The sequence below is a fragment of the Phoxinus phoxinus genome, assembly GCF_949152265.1.
Source record: "Phoxinus phoxinus genome assembly, chromosome: 2".
Lineage (NCBI taxonomy): Eukaryota > Metazoa > Chordata > Actinopteri > Cypriniformes > Leuciscidae > Phoxinus > Phoxinus phoxinus.
Window position 1 is genome coordinate 39445110 of NC_136877.1, and position 21629 is coordinate 39466738.

Consider the following 21629-nt stretch of genomic DNA (forward strand, 5'->3'; position numbering starts at 1 on the left):
TTTGTACACTGGTGGCCATAAAAACAGAAATTGTATATGCTGGTATTATATATTACAGTTTTCTCGATTGCAACACACATAACTGGTTCAGTTGGCCCAATTTCCCAAACCATTTAACACATTTCACTTGTTTTCACACACGTTCCAAGTTTCTCAATGTTTTCTGCAAAACTCTACACAAAAATGCCCTCATTTTGCACAGGTTTAACCATGTTCTCATTCAGAAAACACAAACACTTAATATAATTACCTCAGGTGTCTGTGTACTCAAATAGCACACATTTATCCATGTGTAAACATTAAGTAGCAAAACGGATGACACACCAATCAGAATCTCAGGATCATATAAATAGGGCCACGGGTGATTATGTGCTTTGGAAAATTAATTCTAGTGGTGGGTTACAAAGATGAGGAGGAGGAGAGGGAAAGAAAAATGACGGGGAAGGGGTCAAAGAACATTTTGTTCCTGATGAAATACAAAGCACTAGTTGACCATGACGTTCTTGCGCATGGAATGAACATGAGGGAAGTTGGTATTCAGGCTTGTCTACAGGGTTTTTATATTACTTACACATACATAATTACAGTACACATAGCAGTACTTTAGATGGGAGAACTTTCACTATTCTGATACAGCAAATTCTGTAGCACACCTTGTACAATTCGTAATTGTCAAACTGATTTGTAGCCAAGTAGGCCTACTTCTTACATTTTATATTTTTGCAGAACTGAGACGACTGCCTAGGGGAAGGAAAGAAAGTTTGTTGTCAGAAAGCTAAAAAAAACATCTCTAGTATGGCAAATATAGTCAGTACTGCTATGCAATTTGGCTGAGGTTGCCGAATTTATTTAACTTTTTTTTTAGAGTATACTGTATTGTAATGCAATTCCAAGTTCATGTTCAATTCTTATATTTTAACTTTTCTTTTCTAGTCCTTTTCATCTATTGCCAGATCTCTTTACAGTAGTGTAATAAAAATAAACTTTTCTTAAAGCTTATTGTTGAATTTCACTGTATCTGCACCCCTTATGTTGTATACTGTAATAGATATTGAGCAGTAAAATGATACCTGATTGTCAAAAGGAGGTTTTAACAGTGTTTTGAATTGACCTCATTAGTGTTTAAGACTGTGTTTTTGAGGACTTGTGTGTCATGTCTAAGGACAAAGTTAGGTTTTTCAGCAAGATTGAATGGTTTTGAGTGGAGAGCTTCATTTTGACCTGAAAATAGGAAGTATGGGGAATTGGGTGAGAAGTTGTGTTTAGAGTTTCGAGAAAAGGGGGCATAATGTCAAGATATGTGTTTAAGCAATCAAAGACAAACTGTAATATTATATCAGTTAATAAAATATGTTTTTTAACTGAAAGTTTCATTTAAATCTGTAAAACCTAAAATGGTGGTACCATATTGTTACAGTAAATTTTTGTTACAGTAAAACGTTTTTTTTTTTTTTACCGTATTTTTACAGTGTATAAATAATTCAGAAATTAAACACAGGCTAATTTAAACACAAGTGGTGTAGTATCTTGTTTTGTTAGAAATTTATTTGTAATGTATTTTTTAATAACTTGTATCTAGACAACAGTACACTGAACGATATTTCATTAAATAACATTTGAAATTATTAAAAAATAATTTATGAATTAACTGAAAACTCTTATATAAAATCACAAATCAAATACCACAAATGAAAGTGGATTAAAGTAAGGAGTCACTTAGCCCAACATAAGGCTATGGTCTTGTAATACATTTTTTAAACATGTCATATTTAAAATATAGCTATGTAAAAATAAATCTTACACCACCATAAAGATTCACACCATAATGGATCATGGCTTTTAGCACCGCTTGCATTTGAACACAATAAAAAGAGCTGTTTGCAGTAGTAGTGTGTAGGCTTGTCATTAATAAGAATGTAACTGACTGTATTGCACCTCAAAACTGCTGTAGGCACCCATGCCCATTCAATGTGTCCCAAGGAGACCAATCGCTACTGTCAAGGAGCCCTGTAAGAGGCAAGTCCACTGAATTAGTGTCTGGTAAGAATGAAAGGTCCGAAAAGAGGTTGGGTTCAGGGACGAAGTTGAATTCTGAGGTAGAGGGTGCAGCTGTGGATGGACCTGCTGGAACACTAACTGATGGTCCATATGGACAGAGTTTAGTGCAGTGAGGTTCATGTTGCTCCAACGCAGAGGTGTAGATTTGAATCTCCTTCTTCAGCTCAGCGATTTCTTTTTGGAATGCGGCATTAGACTGCTCTATATTTTGGAGTTCCTAAGTAAAAAATGAAAAATTGAAAAACAAGAGTTTATAACCAGTAAAATACTGAAACACATTCAGCTGAAATGCAGAAGTTACAAAGTGAAAGAAATGTTGGCACAGTAAAATACAGAGTAGTTTAAAATAGATTTAACCTGAGCTGCTCTTTCCACATATAACATTTCAGAGGAAAAACACAACAACACTTAAAATCAAAACAGACCATTTAGAATTCCTGTTAATCTATGAAATGTTGGGATTAGTGGGTTGGGAAAAGGGGAAAGTCCAATATTGCACATCATCTGAAGAGAAAATGAAAGTGAAAATGAAGGTAAAAGAACTATCTGGCGCTAGCCCAACTACTGTATGCTGCCCCAGTCATGTTTCCAAGAAATGCCTGCTTTGAACTGAAGTTGTGCAATACTAATGCTTCCTCTCTCTCATCCACACACACACACACACACTACAGAGTAATTATTAACAAACACACAAAAAAATAACCTTTACAGAAACAAACACAGCTGCAATTTTTAATACACATTCTGCTGAGGGTTATTATTATGATACATTATTCATTATATGACACAAGGGTACATTATATGTGTCTGATAATTACAATAATAAAGAACCATATGATATATATCTGTGCGAGTAACATGAATGAAAAGATACATGCACAACAAATGTGAGGATTTGGAGATATCAAAAGATAACAAGTAACAAAGCAAGAGTTACACATTCAAAAGGGGAAAGAGAGAGAGAGTGTGTGTGTGTGTGTGTGTGTGTGTGTGTGTGTGTGTGTGTGTGTGTGTGTAAGGTCGCAATATGCCACTGACCTGGTGAAGTATATCTGCCCTTTCTGTCTGTTTTCTTCGACTCTTGCGTGCTGCATCTCTGTTTTTCTCTTTGCGATGGTGCCCTTGACCATCTGACTGTGTGCTCTGAGGATATTCATCAGCAGATCATGTAAATGAATTATAATATATTGATATTTATATATAAATAAATATTTGTTTCAATATTTTATTCTTCGTAATTAGATATTATGATATAAAAAATAACTACGTGTGTGTGTGTGTGTGTGTGTGTGTGTGTGTGTGTGTGTGTGTGTGTGTTTTAAACCTGTGTTTATAATTAAATAAATATTATAAACATAAATATATGTATAAATATTGTATTGCTTGTAATATGTATATATATAGGCTATAGTAGGCCTACAATTACATTAAATAAGTTAATTAATTCCCTACCCAATCTTGAGGACTCTGAGAATCACTTTGCGAGAAAGGACTTCCCTGGTCAAAGTTATCCATGACGGCAGCTGGCATCTCCAAGAACACAGATGCTCTCTTCGACAGTTTAATCACAACAAAATGCTTGCATATAGCCTATACTTTCAGAATAAATCAGTCGTTGGTAATATTTCCGTATTATACAAAGTTCTTCGAATTGAAAAGCAAGCGCGTTAAAAGAATCTGGAGGCAGCTGTTTTCTGCAAAACTGCGTTGCCTGGTCATGATTTAAACTGCTCTGAGGTCTTTCATGTGTGCAGTGGGCGGTGGAGTTAGCCAATCGCTCTGGCAATAAAGTGACGCAACAGAGGGGTGGACTACTGTGCTTTCGGTTTCGAATTATTTTAAACGACCCGGTTAGCGGAGACTGGAGGTCATCGCGTCCCACACAGAAATGCCAGTAATGGGACGTACATTTCCCGCTCTACAGCCTACTGGGAATTCCTATCCGGAAGTCCAAACGGATGGGATATTCAGGCTTTACTATAGGTGTAAGGCTAAGCTACTTTATTTCACTCGTGGACTTATATTAGCCATAGCCAGAATTCATTTTATGTATTTAATATATATATAGCCTAGGCTTGGCTATATAGCTATCTATAGCTATATGATCTGCTGCTGGGAGGGAGACAAGTTTGCAGTCTCGTGACTCTCGTCTTTCATTGGCTATGGGCTATTGGTGAAAGTTGAATGGATATGCTGCAAACATCAAACAAGTTCAAGAGGGGAAACACAGATAGGCAACTTGAGACAGACTAAACAAGACATTTACCGTATGGTTTCTCTTATCTGCCCGTTTAGACTGGATGAAAGCCAATGGACAACTTACAAACATTCTATTCAGTTACATAGATCACAGTGTTTTATTAATTAATTAATTGTTTATAATGAGATGTTAGGCTATACCCCACATCATAAGCCATATAAGCATTTTACCATAAGCTAATACGCTGCAATAAACTTCCTCAAATCCTGTAATTTACCATCATTACAAATGTTCTCAAAAGTTATTGTGGTTGTTTCTTAATTGTTATTTCATCATTTATTTGACATGTATTACGTTTATTAGCATTTCCTTGCACTGAATATAAAATACCTGCAGTGCTGGGTACATTTCTCACAAATTGTTGTCAGTTACTGATTACAAATTACATGACAAAAATTGTAGTTAGTAATGTGATCTCTAGATCACTTGTTTTAGGTAGCCTGTAATGTAATCTGACTACTTTATGATTACTTTTTAGATTACTTTAATCTTCTTGTTTATCACACTGATTTGAAAAGGATAATCTTGTACCATATTGATGTAAAAAATACAAAGAGAAAGAAAATATATTCCATTCTTTGCAATCAACAACATGAAGTGAATAAAATATTACATTACACCAGACTGGGGGTTCCTGATGGAACTGCAGGTTTGTGAGTTTATTTAAAAGCTATTAAGTAATTTAAAATAAATAATTTTTAAAATAAAAACAATCTAAATAAAACATTTACAAAAAAATATGCGTTTACCTACATGTTATGTGACCAATAACCGACATCAGAGAACTGTGAACTTAATTTTATTATTTAGGCTATTATTATTATTATTATTATTGACAATTTTATTATTGACCTAACTTATTAACATAAAATTCAAGGGGTAGGCGTAGGCAATATTAGGGAAAAGAGGTTCAGCTGACAAAAAAAGTGTGGGAATCCCATGCATATAAATGTGAAATGACATGAATGTGTACACTTTAATGTGTTTGAAAGACAAAAGCCTCCCGAAGACAAAGTAAAACATGATTAAATGACTCACTGAGTGATAATTCAAATAATAATTTATGCGTTTGTTAGGAGCTGATTAGATATCCAAGATATCCAAAAAATAATTCTTAAAAGTGTGTGTAACATACAGTCAATGAAAAGGTCAAACTAGCATTGCTGACCGATCATACAACCAGACAGACAAAATTACTTACTTTGCCAGTCTTTTTGGTGGAGTAGCTCACATGTTTGAAATATGCACATAAGGGGGCGCTGCAATAGAAACGACTGATTTTACGAATCCACCTATTAGAAACGCGAACACGCCCTTGACGCTGTTCTCCTTTGCCAATAGAAAAAGCCCAAGTATGATTGACAGTTAGGACAACCAATCACATGCGTTCAACATCACATTTGCTCTACTCTTTAACCAATCATACTTCAATATGTTGTGTTAGCTCATAGTAACGCTTCCTTGTTTCCAGTATACGCATGTGATATTTATTTAGGAAATTATTTTATGCGCTTCAACAGTTAATGTGCAAATTCGGGCTTTAGGCCACTTCAGTGTTTTACATTTAAACGTTCACGATGGGCTTACTGACGATCTTGAAGAAAATGAAGCACAAGGAGCGTGAAATGCGTCTACTGATGCTGTATCTTTTCATAGAACTGAATTCAGATGTTTACATTCAGATAAGTTTATTTTACATCGCTGTTGTTTTTAAATGTTTGTATTTTTTACGAAGTGTATATAATCAGCTTACTCTATTCACTACTGTCGATTAACGTTACTCAACAAGGTTAGTTTAATGCAAGTTCTAATCGCTTGTGATACTACAGAATACTCTAGTGGGCCCTTAACCGTACCTTTATAGTGGACTTGACAATGCTGGAAAAACAACCATCCTAAAGAAGTTCAACGGCCAAGATGTTAGCACGATCTCCCCAACATTAGGCTTCAATATAGAGACCCTTGAGCATAGAGGGTATGACGGAAACTAGTTGTGTGTTATGTAGTTTTGCATCAGTACGAAGTTGAGAGCGTCATAAGATACTTTCAACTTATTAAAGGTCTCTGTTGGTTGTTAATTTAACTAATTGTTTAATATGTATATAAACATACTGCTTATTTACCACTATCACTGTAAAGCATTTCTAATAATTACCAAGTGCAATGTCTTTGTTTCTTTCTCATTTTGTTCACTCTGAGACTAGGTTTAAACTGAATATCTGGGATGTGGGTGGTCAGAAGTCATTGAGATCATACTGGAGGAATTATTTCGAGAGTACAGATGGACTGGTGTGGGTAGTGGACAGCGCTGACAGATTGAGACTGGAGGACTGCAGAAAAGAGCTGAGTACTTTATTGCTAGAGGAGGTGAGATGAACAATATCTTTACTTGGACCTAATAATGTCTTACATTGTTTGAAGTTAAATGGATGAGTAAAATGTAATGTGTAAGTCTTTCTCTATACACTTTATATTACATAGGTAGGTTTATAATTACTTTTTTATTATTCCTTTTGAAAGCGATTAGCAGGAGCCACACTGTTAGTTTTTGCCAACAAACAGGACTTACCTGGTTCTTTATCAAAAGATGCCATTCGTGAGGTGAGCCTTCACACAGTCATTTGTAATTCCATGAACACAGTCATTTGTAATTGCATGAACCTTACTTGCATAACCGGTCACAACTGTATTTAGTAAATATGGCCTTGTTTTCTGAATTTTCTCTGTGCAGGTCTTAGCCCTTGATGATATCAAGACCCATCACTGGTGCATAGTGGGATGCAGTGCCGTGACGGGTGAGAACCTGCTTACAGGTGTGGACTGGCTGCTTGATGATATAGCAGCTCGGATCTTTACAGCTGACTGATGGACTAATAGTTAACACATTTGGCAGATAATGACCCCCCAAAAAATGATTTTTTGGACTGCAAATCTTTGCAATACAATTATCTTAAATGTTTAAGATGGTTAATGTAGATGTTACCAACAGGCTTTGTGTTTTTAAAAGCCACTTGCCTGAAATGGAAGCCATTTTGAAGTTGTGTACTTTTCAGCACCATTTGTTCACCTGCATAAATAAAGATACATACATCTGCTAAGAACACTAATTTCATTTGGACTTTATCCCATCAGAACATTGTAAAGCCATTTAAAGGGTAGTATAATCTCACGATTTCAGGTCAGTTTGCACTAAGACTGCTGCATTTTACTCAGATCTTTTTGGCTGTTTACACGTGGATGGCTATTTTCATAAACATTCTACCCCTGTTTTCAAAAAGAACTGCAGTGCACACAAGTTTTCAGAAAAGAGTTCGTTCCAAAACTAATCAAACCCACCAGACCTGACGTTCCCCCCCACCCCTGGTTTACATGAACCTGTGTATTGTCAAGAGCATGCCGAACCTGTATGTGGCAGTGAAAGGAAGCTCAGGCCCACATTAGCCAATCAAAATCCTGAAAAAGTCACCTAAAACTGTTTCTCAGTTATCATGCAAACAAAATTTCCCAAAATCTCTTCTGGGCAGAGTTTAGAAAGAATCGTTTGCAGATGCAATTTTTCCGTTTGCCCATAAACGGGGCCTTAGTTCTAATCTAATATTAGACTGTCTTAAAGGGCACCTATTATGGAATTTTGTAATTTACCTTTCATGTAGTGTGTAACATAGATCTAAGTGAACAAAAACATCCTGCAGAGTTTGAAATATGAAAGTGCACCGTATATAAAGTTATTGTCTTTCAAAAGTGAGAGTCGACTCGGAGTCATTTTTATGAATCGTTAGAAGACCGAAGCTTTTTCTCTGACTAGATGACGTCAACTTGTCAAGTTATTTGAATACGATACGCCCACTTATTGCGCTCCAAGGCCAGGGAAAATATCACGGCGACGAGACGCTGTGTTCTGAAGTGCGGCTCAAAAGCCAACTTTTTTCATCTGCCCAGGGAGGAGCATTTGAAGACTAAGTGGCTACAATTCATATATACAACTATACCACAGAAGTATATAGTCCGAGCCTTGTACTTTGTTCGCGCCATTTTGAAGACGATTGCTTAACTTAAATGCAATCAAACTTGGATTCGCGAGCCGGATGATATTGAAGGTTCAGTTCCAAGTGTATTTGCATCAGCTTCCTCCGTATCACAACCTGTAAGTGCTATTAATAATTGTTGCTTTGTTTTATGTAGCATGCTTAATTATTTTGTTTGTTGTGTAAGCACCGTTTAGCTTCTAGGTCTTCAATGAAAATTGTATATTGAGATAGGCTATGTGAAGTGTTTGTCGTTGTTTTCGGAGTTGTCGACTTAAATATAATACCTCGTAGTAACGTCACTGCATTTTTTTTTTGTGTAAATGTTATGTTTATGCATCGGGCTAACGCAAACAAAGACTGATTGTGCTTTTACAATATGAACACTGGGCTATGCTCGCTAACATAACATTAAATTCTTTATCTTATTTTTAGTTTTTTACTACAAACTACAAAGCAGTGGACTATAATCATAACACAATTTAATTGATAAAAGCATCATTGTACTCCGTGTTAAACAATAAATATAATCTCTGTAAACACTGCTGGGTCATCTGACCAATCGCAGATTAGCGTCGCGCAAAGGAGGGGTTTGGAAAAGTGAGTCGTTGAACAAATCATTTGGGAGTCGGTGAGCAAATCAGGTAAAAATAAATGCATATTACACGACAACAAAAGTGTTGTCATTGCATGCACGTAAAACTGTTGTTGGGAACTCCCTAAACAACATTAGGAACATTTTAAATGTCATAATAGGTGCCCTTTAATACTACCATGAACACTAAAAACATCTATTCATGTGCAGTAACTGAATTAATGAAATGATACCTTAGCTAATACATTTAAAATATATATATTTTTTATAGCTGGTTGATGCCATAAGCATTCCAATTAGTTTACTGAAAATAACCTGATAAACATTAAAAAGATTAAGACAGATTTGAAAAGTTTTGCAAATCCATTTATTTAGCAAGTGGTTTGTCAACAAGTAGAGGGTACATGTCCAAGAACACAATATATTAGCAAGTATTTAATTACAGAACGTGTACAAAGTGGAAAAGTCACTCTTATTTATATTTTCTGTCTTAAATATCCCATTCATTCAACACTTCAAATTCAACAGATGTAGAGTATAGGGATTATGAGCTTCAACTTCTCCCCAGATGCTTAACTGACTTGGAAGAAAGAGGGAGTCAGGACTTTGGGCCAAAAAAAAAAAACCTAAGGCAAATACAATCCTTCCAAGGTCAAAAAACCAACAGCATCATGTGACATCTGGCGCAACCTGGAGGGAACGTAGCAACAATTAAAACACAAGAAAAAAATTAAGATAAACTTGAAGTATGGATCAGAGGGTATACCAATCGTCATGACTTTTCAGACTAGGGCGGTAGTTACTCATCACATCCATACTAATGGGTAAAAATATTAATTTTAGGTACCTGTACACCATCGCTAATCAGCTAGGCTTGGAACACCTGAGGGAGAGAAAAGAGGGGGGATGGGAAGTCAGTACAAGTCAACCTAAATTTAGTGATTCAGAGGTGCTATTTATCAGAGTCATCAATCAGTCATGACACATCAGACTGGGGCGATAAGAAATCATCATTTATAATAAAAAAATAAAATACATAACTCGGTACAAACCTTTAAGATCAACAAAACACCAGCAGCATCATGTGACAATCTGTAAGGGCAGTAGCAGAGTTAAAGAACAAGGAAAATTTAAGATAAACTTGAAGTATGGATCAGAGGGTATACCAATCGTCATGACTTTTCAGACTGGGGCGGTAGTTACTCATCACATCCATACTAATGGGTAAAAATATAAATTTAGGTACCTGTACACAGGACATCATCCTTAATCAGCCAGGCATGGAACACCTGAGGGAGAGAAAAGTGGGGGGATTGAAGTCAGTACAACTCGACAAAAGCAGTACCTTTGAATAATTACATTTATCAGAATCATCAATCAGTCATGACACATCAGACTGGGGCGATAAGAAATCATCATTTTAACAAATAAAACACAATAAAAGCTGAAGTACAAACCTGTAAGGTCGACAAAACACCAGCATCATAATGCGTGACATCTGGGGCAACCTGGAAGGACAGTAACAACAATTTAAACAAGGAAAAAATAAAAAAATACACGAGTATGGATCAGAGGGTATACCAATCTGTCATGACTTTTCAGACTGGGGCGGTAATACTCATCACATCCATACTACTGTATACCAATAAGCATTTTAGGCAACTATATTTTAGAACAAATTTAAATTAAACCAATTGAGGTTAGAGGACTATTCAGTCAGATAAGTCAAAATGGGGTGGTCATCTTATCACACCTACTTGTTCACATGTAGAGTCAAAAACACAAGTACATACCAACTTCAGTGTGAAGTGGGTCCAGAACTTCCAGGAGGTAGGTACAGAACTGCCGCTGTAGTCCTGCATGGAATCAAACTAAATTAATTATCACACAAAGGAAACCATTTCTCTACACTAAAACTAGTCCTTCTCAGACTGTTGGTAACCCCAACAGATCATCCCCTTATTGCCAAGGCAACACCAGTGGGTTCACCTTTTCAGGTTCTGGTATTGTCAAGGCGTAAGACTTGCGCAAGTTACATCATAAAAGGACTACAGGCTTGCAACATTACATATTTGGGATGGAATTCTTACCTGTTTGGACAACTTCCATCAGGTACCACACATCTGTGAGGAAAAAAAAAAATCCTTCAGATGGGCAAGTAACATGTGTAGAGACACAAATGCTTGTTCTGTAACATCAGTACAAGATGTAAATTTATCAGCAGGACTTCAGACGAACGAGACTGCAAGATTCATCATAAGTTACAGAAGGAATTGAACATTGAAAAGGTGCAAGTTAACCAAAAAGGGACAATTTGTAGTGAGATTTGATATATGAAGCACATTCTTACCTGTTGAGAATGCTTTAGGTGCACAACCTGTCAGGAGCAAAAACAAACACCAATGTAATTTGATGCACAAAGCACTCAAAATGGATAACACATGTAGTGGTAACATCAGTAATAAGATAGATTCAACAGGGTTTCAGACGAACGAGATTCCAGTAAATCATCATTAGTTACAAAGGGACTGCATATTAAGCAATTGACCGTTCGCAAAACCCCGCCCTTGAACGGTTCTAGTCCAATCCTAGCTCAGCAACTGTAACTAAGGAGAAGGACTTCCGTCAAACATTCCGATTTCAGCAAGATAGTGCAATGATGCGCCTATGGCAGTGAGGTCTGCACGGGCTTAAAACTTGCTGTATTTTATGATTGCTTGCAACTATTATTAAAAAAAAATAGGCTACATGTACAAACACCGTTCCACTACGGCCCCCTCATCAGTCAGCAAACAAGAGGAAAAAAAAGAAAAAGCACGACTTACTAATTACGAAACTTTGATGTGGTTGAACAGGTACACAGTCACAAATTCCTCTGGAACCCAAACATTAAACTTCAAAACAAAGTTCGCGCAGTTGCACAACTATTCACACAAATATATCCTTCTCAGTAGTTTGAGTTATGAATGAAGAGAACAGAATCGAGAGTTGATGGTTTCAGCGCGTCCTCTGATTGCAGTGTTGTGACTGAAATAGCGCGCGCGGGAGCACATGCGCAAAACAGTTTTGTAAAATGATATATGATAAAATAAAAATTATTAATATATAATTTTACAAAACTGTTTTGTGCATGTGCTCCCGTGCGCTATTCTGTCTATATTTTTGTCGTGCACTGGATGATATGTCTGCTGCATTACACCAAAACCAATCACTTAATGTATGGATCTCAACCCAGCCATGGCTATGGTTCTCGATTGTTTGACGGGCGTAGTAACAATAACTAAGGGGCGTGGCTTTTGCGAACGGTCAATTGGCAGTAGGAAGTAACCTTACCAACTACCACCAAAGGACTCCAAACACTTCGTCTTGAATAATCGCCCTGAAGTGAAAAGAGGGGTGATGTCTGGCTGTTTTAAATTACTTGACATCAGGCTTCACCTTCTGTAAGAAAAAACAAAAAAAACTTCAGATGGGCGAGTTACACATCTGTAGAGACAAATGCTAGTTCTGTAACATCAGTACAAGATGTAAATTTATCAGCAGGACTTCAGACGAACGAGACTGCAAGATTCATCATAAGTTACAGAAGGAATTGACCATTGAAAAGGTGCAAGTTAACCAAAGAGGGACCATTTGTATATAGAAAGCACATTCTTACCGGTTTAGAATGCTTAGGTGCACAACCTGTCAGGAAAAAAAAAACCTGAGCATCATTTGATACATTGACCATTTAAAAAAAAAGATAAAAACAGTGTAACATCAGTAATAAGATTTATCAACAGGGTTTCAGACGAACGAGATTCCAATAAATCATCATTAGTTACAGAGGGACTGCATATTAATAAATACATGGGAGCAGGAAGTAACCTTACCTACTACCACCAAAGGACTCCACACCCTTAGTCTTGGACAAACAATAGTCCTGAAGAAGAAAAAACAAGAGGGGTTATGTCTGACAAGTTAACACAAAATTAGAATGGAAACAACCCAATCTCTCAGTTGTTCGTTACTTTTCACATGGGTTCAAAGTGAGCTAAGTATCCTCATCACAGAGATTGCACAAAACACTACATATATAAACAAAAACAGTGTAACATCAGTAATAAGATTTTGAATAAAGTTTCAGATGAATGAGATTCCAATAAATCAGTTACAGAGGAACTGCATATTAATAAACACATGGGAGCAGGAAGTAACCTTACCTACTACCACTAAAGGACTCCACACTCTTAGTCTTGGACAAGCAATAGTCCTGAACAGAAGACAAGAGGTGTTATGTCTGACAAGTTCACACAAAATTAGGAATAGTAACAAATCCATCAATCTCTCAGTTGTTCATTACTTTTCACATGGGTTCAAAGTGAGCTAAGTATCCTCATCACAGAGATTTCACAAAACGCTAAATATAACCAAAGAAATAATTACCTTTGAAAGATTCCAGTCCATGGAGAAAGGCTATTTTGTCCAGACATCACCTAATAAACAAAAGGTTCTGACTTAATATTTGGTTTACAATAAACAAAACAAGCATGTTAAACCTGTTCTGATCAGGGCTTTGGTGACTATAATGCCATGGAGCAATAATGCTGTCCAGATGTGAAACGGTATAAACCATTCATCCTTTCAGACCATTTAAGCAAACACCACTTCAAAAAGAAAGCTCACCTGAATGTCATTATGACTGTATGGCTACCAGGATAAGTGGAACCACCTAGACAGATAACAGGCACAGTAAGCACAGAATTTAGCAAATATGGTCTGATCAGACTTGTGACTAGAATGCCATGTCAAATCTGTCATAGTTTAGTTGTAAAAATTGTATTACTTCTGAATTGTGAAAAATTTAATTTTGGAAAACCACTTACCAATACACTACAGCATCCATGGAAACCGTACACTAGTTAATGTGCAGGCAACCCTAAAACACAATTTTGTATTATTTTTAAAGCTACAATAGGGTAGTGATGACTGAGCTCAAGTCAACCACATTGTCAGAATAATAGGCAGACATCACTGGAAATCAGACATATGCTTGTCTTTGAAATCATCATTTAAGTGTTTAACCTGAATAAAACTTAAGGATCCTTAATACTTGAAAACTTACCTTGAATTTAACAGGCCTCTTCCTCATCCCAGCAGACTGTTTTGAAACTGCAAAAACAAAATGCCTACATTCACAAAAGAAACACTTGTCAATTCGTGACGCCTGTTACTCGGTTTAGAAATATTACTAAACTCAGGAAGAGTCGGTCACAATAGTACTACTGGATGCCTAAAGCTTCTAAAGGCAAATAAACTGAGCAGAGGCCACCCACTTTGTCAGAATAAAAAGGCAAACATCATTGGAATTCAGACATATGCTTGTCTTTGTAATCATCATTTGAAGGTTTAGCCTTTAAAACAGTAACTTCAATACTTGAAATGTTTACCTTGAATTTCACAGGCCTCTGCCTCATCCAAGCAGACTGCATGGAAGCTGCAAAAACAAAGGTTTAAAAAAAATTCTTCAAGAGCCTTATTTCACAAATAAGAAAAACACTAGGCAATCTGTAATAGATGCGCAATGCTACACCGCTTAGAGAAAGGTTACAACCAAACCAATTCAAGAATGGAGAATTAATAAGCCAAAGTAACACTGAATGCATAAATACACAGCACAAAGGCCAGTTACGTGGGTGTGGTAGACAAATGGGGCCTAAACCATACTAACAGTATTGTAGATACTTCTATTTTAGCTCGCCTTAAATTGAAGTTCTCAAAGCAGCATGCAGTTATAAAATATGTAGCATGCACTGATCTTTTGAGATCAACTTTAGTCATTTTACACTTTTCTTATTGGATGCCTTAATCAGTTACACGTGCAAGTGTCAAAAGTTTGCTCTAAACCCCATCCAATGAAGCAAATACAATACACTTAGAAGAACTCCTTGATTTACTATTTTACATAACTTTAATGCCATTCATTCATATAAAAAAACTGGCCAAAATTCTTTGTCAATATCTGTCGATCTCTAGAATGTTTGCTTTAGTAAGTGCATGCACCTAGAACTTACTTTCCAACGATGGCAGGGAGTTCATGCTCGTCGTGGCCATTGCTGCAAAAGAACAAGCGCAGTTGAGACACGTGTTCCTTTATGAAACTTCCAGAACGCGGAAGATTTACTAATAAAATTCGAGCGAAATCTCTCTTCAGATATATAAAAGTGCAATCACATGGATTCAGAACAGGTCTGTGGAAGTTATCATCATTGAGAGATCGAGCCATAGACAAAAAAAAAACGACCAACCGTAAATATCTTGTAATTGCTATACTATATCAAGTAAACTTTGATAAAAAGTAGCACAATTTTAAAATTAGCAGTAAGTGAGGCAGGATGGTTTCAGATGCGATTCAGAGGCTCATGGGCTAATGGACTGCAAACACCCTTCAGTTGTCTGCTAGTGCTAATGGCCACTGTACAGAAATTAACATTCAAATGCATACTAACAAAGAAAATGTGACTATTTTTAATTTAGGCCCTCTTTAGAAAAAGGAGGAACTTAAAACAACTACGCTGCAATTCACAAAAAACAGTAAATTCCCTTACCAATGAAGAAGCTGCTGCAAAATGGACGGAAAGACGGTCTGGGCGCTTTTTATCCTTGTCACATGTGAAAGTCCACGCCCATTTTACAACAACCAATAAGGTTACTGATTATATTAAAAGCGCCAGTTTACATTTTTGCTTGTGCATATATAAAAAAATATATAAACTGTAACTGCTCAAAATGTAGATGCAAAATATGTTTATTCTAGTGCACATAATGCACATTTTAAATAGCAAAATAATAAATGCAGCAGATATATACAGAGAGGCAAAACAATAGACTACTTATTTGAACGTATACGAGTAGGCTATCACATGTATACATGTATAGTTGTAGAACTAGTGCGTTTTGTTGCATGATAGTTCGTGAAGTAGATGATAATCATAATTCTTTTTTTTTTCAAGCTTCACATTTTCCACTAGATGGCATCATATCTGCAGCGTAGGGTGTCATAGGCAGTATTAGGCTAACATGGGGAAGCTGCCTTCCCCTACCTTATCTTTTCCTCCTGACCATAGATGACACAAAATCTCATCTCAGCATTTTTGATGAATAGCTACGCTATTTTTAATTTTGTAATTTCAACTGAATATCAACAATTTTAAAATGTAGTTAGCTGATGACAGTTTTGAGTTTAATCTATCTAATTTTGTGTCTCTGGAAAATAGTGATCTATGACATTGTATTATAATTCATATTGAATATCAAAGTTTTTTGTGTCTATTTGTTAATGAGCTTTTTGTGGACACATTAATGTTTTTAGATTTGTGGAGTTATTGGTCTTTATTTTGAAGTAGAAAGATAAAATTAGACCCTTGGGGTAAGCTAAGTTTTCTCTGCACTCAAAGCGCTTTACATAGAAGGGGGGGAATCTCCTCAACCACCATGATGTGCAGCATCCACCTGGATGATGCGACGGCAGCCATATTGCGCCAGAAGGCCTACCACACACCAGCTTACTGGTGGAGAGGAGACAGAGTGATGAAGCCAATCAGTTTGTATGGGGATGATTAGGAGGCCATGATGAACAGAGGCTAATGGGCAAATTTGTGATTTGGGATGGGGTAGTAGGGGTATTCCACACTGCAATGCGTCTGATTTGACCTTCCATTTCTAGTGTGATAAATGAACCATATCAACCACAATGTTAAACATTTCTTTCTTGACTCTTTCGCCATAGCATAATACTCTTTTCAAAACAATGCTTTTGTACAGAATCAAGTAACATGTTTTTTTTCTTCACTTTTCCTTATTTATTAGCATTGATTTGATGTCACAATGCAAATAAAACAAGACATTACAACAACAAAAAAATGAATTTCACTTAGGCCTATGTGACATTAGGAAACTGTGGGTTCTGTAAGACCCAGAAGATAAATATACAGAACACAAAATCCATCTCTTAGCTCAGTTATTTATTTACTTCACTGCCAGTGATGTTGTACCTGTTGATTGCTTTCTTTCTTTTTTAATCTTTGAGCTCCCAGACTAGTTTTAAGAGTTAACCCTTTGGTACATATAGCCTAAGAATACATTTTCATGGCTGAAGTAGGAACTCTGCTTCTGTTCACAGCTCAAAAACATAATTGCATCCCCCCACCCCACACACACACACACAGAAAACAAATTTCCATGCATAATAATAGTATAGGCATCATGTTTCCTAACAAGGGAACAAAGATCAGGTACACGCCTCATTAGTTAGTGTTGTGATAACAAATTCATACACTGATAAAAAGTTCAAATATTGACCTCTCATGTCAGGTTACATAATTATCAGTTTTATGCAAAAAACAACAATGCATATTAAATATTTGAGCACATTTCAATTAATAAATGAAATTACTCATCAATTTGAAAATATATACAAGTCACTCTGTTCAAATGAATTCTGCTAAAACACGATTCCTGTTCAGTTCAGTTTTGTCTGATGGTGTTGGTGATGAAGAAGAGGTTGACGATATAGGTGTCAGCGTCACACTGTACAGATTGGCAACGAAAGTCTCCCATCCTCGACGGAAAGCTCTGTCCATGGCCTAAAAGTGAAATAAATGATTTAAATGAAAAGTCAATTTATCACAGAAAACAATATCCTTTATATAATATGAACATGCATCTTATTAGAAGTTTGTTCACTGCAGGGTCATTGCTCCGAAAGAAAGAATGTGCCCTTATTGGCTAAACTAAAATACATGGAATGTAGGTGAAGTGCAGGGTCGTTTGGTTGTTTGCAGACATTCCTCCAAACAAGGTCACCTTGCATATGACTGAAAAGAGTTGTTGTTCCTGTATTGCTTGCTTCTTTCCTCTGACCAGGTGCAAACAGAAAACGGATAGTGACGTAAGTTAACAGATGGATCAAGAAACTGATTAGGCCTAATAAAACAAGGGGGGTGGGGTATACATGAAGCTATTAGTGTGGAACATAATGCTATAGTCTATTGCACCAAATATAAACAATTTATGGGGTGATGGAATCTGCAGAACTCAACAGATAATTCAGAAAAATGAACTTTAGCCCAGATGCCACTCCAAAACAAAATACTCTCCAAACCATAGATGGTTTCAGAATAACCATGACCCTTCCTTCCTACTCAACTCAAGTGACGGAAAAAGCTATCCAATATGTGGCTGGGGTCTAACAACAAGGCTAACAAACAAAAATATGGAAACATGTTTTTTTAATATTTATAAAATAGTGAGAAAGCGCATGATTTGTATATTTATATACACGTTGTTATGTACAGCCAATCATTAACCATAACTTTAAGTCTCACCTTGTTGTGTTTGATTCAATAACAAGAACCGACTCATTAGAGTCATTTGTTCGATGCCTACGCTGGTTGCGCTCATGTTTTTATAAACTAAAAAGAACCGTGTAGCGGTGTCGAGGCGCCGCTGAACAAAAACTCTGTCACGGTATTTTATTACGGTATTCCATCCACATCGAAGAATGAACGTGAGAACCACTAACGAAACGAACCCGTCAGAAACGTCATTCAGTACCGGTTCTTTATTCAGAGCAAGTTCCCAATAGGCTACAGCTCAATCTTACCTTGCGATAATTCTTTAGACTGTTCCTCTTTACAATTTCCTTTGCCTCTCCTTTCAATTGGCCTTCTGTCTTCTTCTCTTTTCTTGTGTCTTCCATATCCCCTTCTCCTTCCTTCTTCCCTGATATTAGAATCTGGTCATCAGCATGTTCCCTCATGGAAAAATGGACCGTTGTTGATTCTGGTTCTCCACTGTTTTCCAGGGTTTGGATTGCCGGTGGCACCTCTGGGTTCAGATCTACAGAGGTGGATTTGTTGGTCTCATTACCCAATTGTTTGTCTGATGTAAATTTGTCATATTTTCCCTTCCTGGAGCTCATCCTGCTCCAGCGGCGACTTAGTCTGCTGGGCTTTCTCTTCAGTAAAGTGGTCCCATCATCATCCATCATACCCTGGTTAAAATCAACCACATGGTCATCCTCTTCTATCCAGCCTGGAACTGTCCCGTTGTCTTGGCTGCTCCTGTTCAAGGCTCCTATCTGCTCTTCTGTGTGTGTGGGTTCTCCCTCTATCTGTACATCGTCTCCAAACATCTCATCCAAGCGCCCATAGAATCCATTAGCCTTGTCAAGGAAAGGAGGAGAACGAGGGGCCTTGTTCTTTTTGGAGCTCTTGCCGATAGTCATGGTCTTGAGAGATGGTAATCCAGTCTTTGCAATCTAAAAAGGAAGGAAGGAAAAAGGAAACATGTGACTTTGACGTGGTCATCTGTTGAAAATGTTGGGAAGAGATCAGACAAATATTTGTCATGGAGAATTTACATAAACTTGTTCCACAACATTCCTTACATAATCAAACAAAAGAAGAAGAGGAAGAAGAGCAGGAGGCTTCCTCGAGGATACTGTCAAATGAAGTCTACATGGCCTGAGGTTTATCTTTCCCCTCCATCCCACTAATGTGTGTTTATCAGTCATGTCATCATAGAGACACTGTTCAAAGTTCATTCTGTGTGTATACAGCGTATCAGTAAGTTCCTATTTAGGGACAGCGTGTCTCCTAAACCAACAGACTACCCTCTGCTTTATGACTTTTTGATAAGATGAGCTCAAGTCTGTCATTGACTTTGACTCCAGTTGGTTGTGCTGGAACTGCAGCTGGTGCCAAGACAGATGACTCAATATCACTCACAAATATGTCATACTGCACAGAGATTTAAACAGAGTCATTAATGCATGTTTTTAATATTAGGCTATTCATATAGGCCTATACAAATGAAATGGACGGAGATAAAGAGCTAGTCTATTAATATTTGACCAGAAAACATTTAGTAAAGCCTTTAACTTACATAATACAGTATGTCAAAAATGAGAACTAACAGTTTTCCAGATATAATACTTCATATATAAATCATGCAAATATTTTAATTTACAGGCCGTGCTGAAGACTTCAACTCTTTGGAAATGGTGCTATTTTCTCATATTCTCAATGCTGATTTGAAGGTGTCTTATTTACATATAAGTCAAGCTGTTTTTACTAAAAGCTTTTTCTGTTTAGAAGAAAGGGAACTGACTAACTTTAGCGTTAACCATGTCAGAGTATATATCATTTGGTATTATAAATGATAATTTACACATCTATCATTTATAGAAGAATACTGTATTTTCCTACAGTACATAAAAATTCTTATTTTTCTTATTCTTATATGTAAACTATCATTTACCCTATCCAAAGCTCAAGGTTGCCTCACAATAAGCTTAACCCAGTCATACATTTAAAGAAAAAGAAACATACATAAAATGACAGAAAAAAACGGATTAATAGCAGTAAACATACACATATAACACAAGAGCATTCAAGTTTGAACGACTTACCTGCTGCCTGTGTTCGCGTGACTCTTCTCTCACTCGCTCTTTGTGTTCTGGGCCCAACTCACCTTAATCTGACACACACAATCGTCACACTGTCTGAACCTGTCGTCATTCGAGCACATTAAATTACTCCCTCTCTCTCTCTCTCTCTATCTCTCTCTCTCTCTGTTTCATTTAATTAACTGAAGAAGGGAAGCAGCCTGCAAAAACTATAAAATAAGTATCAGCCAACTAAGACCTAAATACACAAACAGTATCAAACTTTTACTGCATAAGTTGTAAAGTTGTAAGTGTAAGTGTTGCCAAGAACGATCAGAGGTACTGACTCACCTGAGCAGGACTCTTACATGTGTTTTTGGGGATTATTCACTGGGTGGGAACATGATGCACGGTCAGGGATATTCATTTCCAAAAGGAATACTAATCCAAAAAGAACACACACTCAATACACAAATGTTCATGCTTATTTACATGTTTTTCCCCTCACAAAAATATGTTGAAATAAATAAACTGAGTAAAATAGGGCCAAGGGAGCTCAACATACAAAAGTACCTGTGATGAAAAGAGAATGAACATATGCCTGGAAATATTAGGTGTGGCATTTAAGACTAAGTGACTCCTACAGGGTAATACTTAAGAAAGTCCATGTAGACTTGGGTATTCACGTGTAATTGTACGTCGGAGTGATGTCTAAATCTGTCTTTGGATCTCATTGTGTTCTTTAAAATAGTTTAATCAACAGTAGTCGTTTGAAGAATCATCTTTCCTTGTGCTTACAGACAGAAAACTGAAGAAGAGGTAACGTCATTGCACAGTGGCAATGATCCCCGAGGCTATATGGAGAAACAGCTGTTTCACAGATGTGATTTCACTTGAGTGTTTGGTTAAGAGGGCACAGGATGCTGTAGTACTGTTGAATCATTGTAAAGAGGGAGTTTACTGCCTGCTTCTTCAATCCTTCTGGTTTCTGGGGCTCACGTGGAAACATTATTCATAGATAAAACTGGTGAAAGACTGACAGCAAACTCATAAAAAGTTTAGGATGAATTTGTTCCAAAAACATCTGAGATAAATGCCTGAGAAAAAGATCCTCTTTTGTTTACAGCGAGTCATGACATAACATGTGCATGCCTAAAGGGGCTTTGACATCAGGGTTGTTCACCATTCAGAAATGAATTGAGGAGCAAATTAATTCTGTTTGCTACCGTCACAAACAGAATCCATAAGTGAAATTTGATTTTA

General features: G+C 36.8%; 3 protein-coding genes and 1 long non-coding RNA gene across 5 annotated transcripts; 1 reads left to right on the forward strand and 3 right to left on the reverse strand.

Annotated features, from left to right (window-relative positions):
• Window positions 1-1502: 1502 nt before the first annotated feature.
• Window positions 1503-5558, reverse strand: batf2 (basic leucine zipper ATF-like transcription factor 2). Its single transcript, XM_079604778.1, has 3 exons — window positions 3511-5558; window positions 3097-3201; window positions 1503-2275 (listed from the first exon to the last, which is right to left on the reverse strand). Exons 1-3 carry the CDS (start codon window positions 3586-3588, stop codon window positions 1937-1939), a joined length of 522 nt encoding a protein of 173 aa, XP_079460904.1. The 5' UTR covers window positions 3589-5558; the 3' UTR covers window positions 1503-1936.
• Window positions 5559-5819: 261 nt separating this feature from the next.
• Window positions 5820-8637, forward strand: arl2 (ADP-ribosylation factor-like 2). Its single transcript, XM_079604777.1, has 5 exons — window positions 5820-5960; window positions 6183-6293; window positions 6523-6685; window positions 6839-6919; window positions 7050-8637. The coding sequence occupies exons 1-5, from the start codon at window positions 5896-5898 to the stop codon at window positions 7182-7184; spliced, it is 555 nt and encodes a 184-aa protein (XP_079460903.1). The 5' UTR covers window positions 5820-5895; the 3' UTR covers window positions 7185-8637.
• Window positions 8638-9282: 645 nt separating this feature from the next.
• LOC306992182 lies at window positions 9283-15591 on the reverse strand. The gene is made up of 19 exons (XR_013796230.1): window positions 15526-15591; window positions 14992-15033; window positions 14368-14414; window positions 14043-14089; window positions 13804-13856; window positions 13604-13649; window positions 13364-13413; window positions 13141-13190; window positions 12811-12860; window positions 12597-12622; window positions 12272-12379; window positions 11289-11315; window positions 11029-11061; window positions 10732-10794; window positions 10396-10446; window positions 10185-10227; window positions 9991-10030; window positions 9786-9821; window positions 9283-9628 (listed from the first exon to the last, which is right to left on the reverse strand). It is a non-coding gene; the product is annotated as an uncharacterized lncRNA (long non-coding RNA).
• Window positions 15592-16978: 1387 nt separating this feature from the next.
• Window positions 16979-20485, reverse strand: LOC306994374 (uncharacterized protein). 2 transcript variants are annotated; one of them, XM_079604797.1, is made up of 3 exons: window positions 20391-20485; window positions 18582-19238; window positions 16979-17562 (listed from the first exon to the last, which is right to left on the reverse strand). In XM_079604797.1, exons 2-3 carry the CDS (start codon window positions 19203-19205, stop codon window positions 17407-17409), a joined length of 780 nt encoding a protein of 259 aa, XP_079460923.1. In that variant the 5' UTR covers window positions 19206-19238; window positions 20391-20485; the 3' UTR covers window positions 16979-17406. The 2 variants fall into 2 exon arrangements, with proteins under 2 accessions (XP_079460923.1, XP_079460922.1); XM_079604796.1 differs by lacking the exon at window positions 20391-20485 and adding an exon at window positions 19368-20091.
• Window positions 20486-21629: the final 1144 nt, after the last annotated feature.

Bases quoted from the DNA above. Each gene is read 5' to 3' on its own strand.
- arl2 (XM_079604777.1), top strand. From the start codon at position 5,896: ATGGGCTTACTGACGATCTTGAAGAAAATGAAGCACAAGGAGCGTGAA. The intron at 5,961-6,182 runs GTATCTTTTCAT...GTACCTTTATAG, and splicing joins GAAATGCGTCTACTGATGCT to TGGACTTGACAATGCTGGAA. The intron at 6,686-6,838 runs GTGAGATGAACA...TCCTTTTGAAAG, and splicing joins GTACTTTATTGCTAGAGGAG to CGATTAGCAGGAGCCACACT.
- batf2 (XM_079604778.1), bottom strand. From the start codon at position 3,588: ATGCCAGCTGCCGTCATGGATAACTTTGACCAGGGAAGTCCTTTCTCG. The intron at 3,202-3,510 runs GTAGGGAATTAA...GAATATCCTCAG, and splicing joins CTCAGAGTCCTCAAGATTGG to AGCACACAGTCAGATGGTCA. The intron at 2,276-3,096 runs GTCAGTGGCATA...TTTTTTACTTAG, and splicing joins GGGCAGATATACTTCACCAG to GAACTCCAAAATATAGAGCA.
- LOC306994374 (XM_079604796.1), bottom strand. From the start codon at position 19,523: ATGAACTTTGAACAGTGTCTCTATGATGACATGACTGATAAACACACA. The intron at 19,239-19,367 runs GTAAGGAATGTT...CTTCCTTTTTAG, and splicing joins TTCTTCTTTTGTTTGATTAT to ATTGCAAAGACTGGATTACC. The intron at 17,563-18,581 runs GTAAGATTGAGC...TTTCACTTTTAG, and splicing joins GTCTAAAGAATTATCGCAAG to GCCATGGACAGAGCTTTCCG.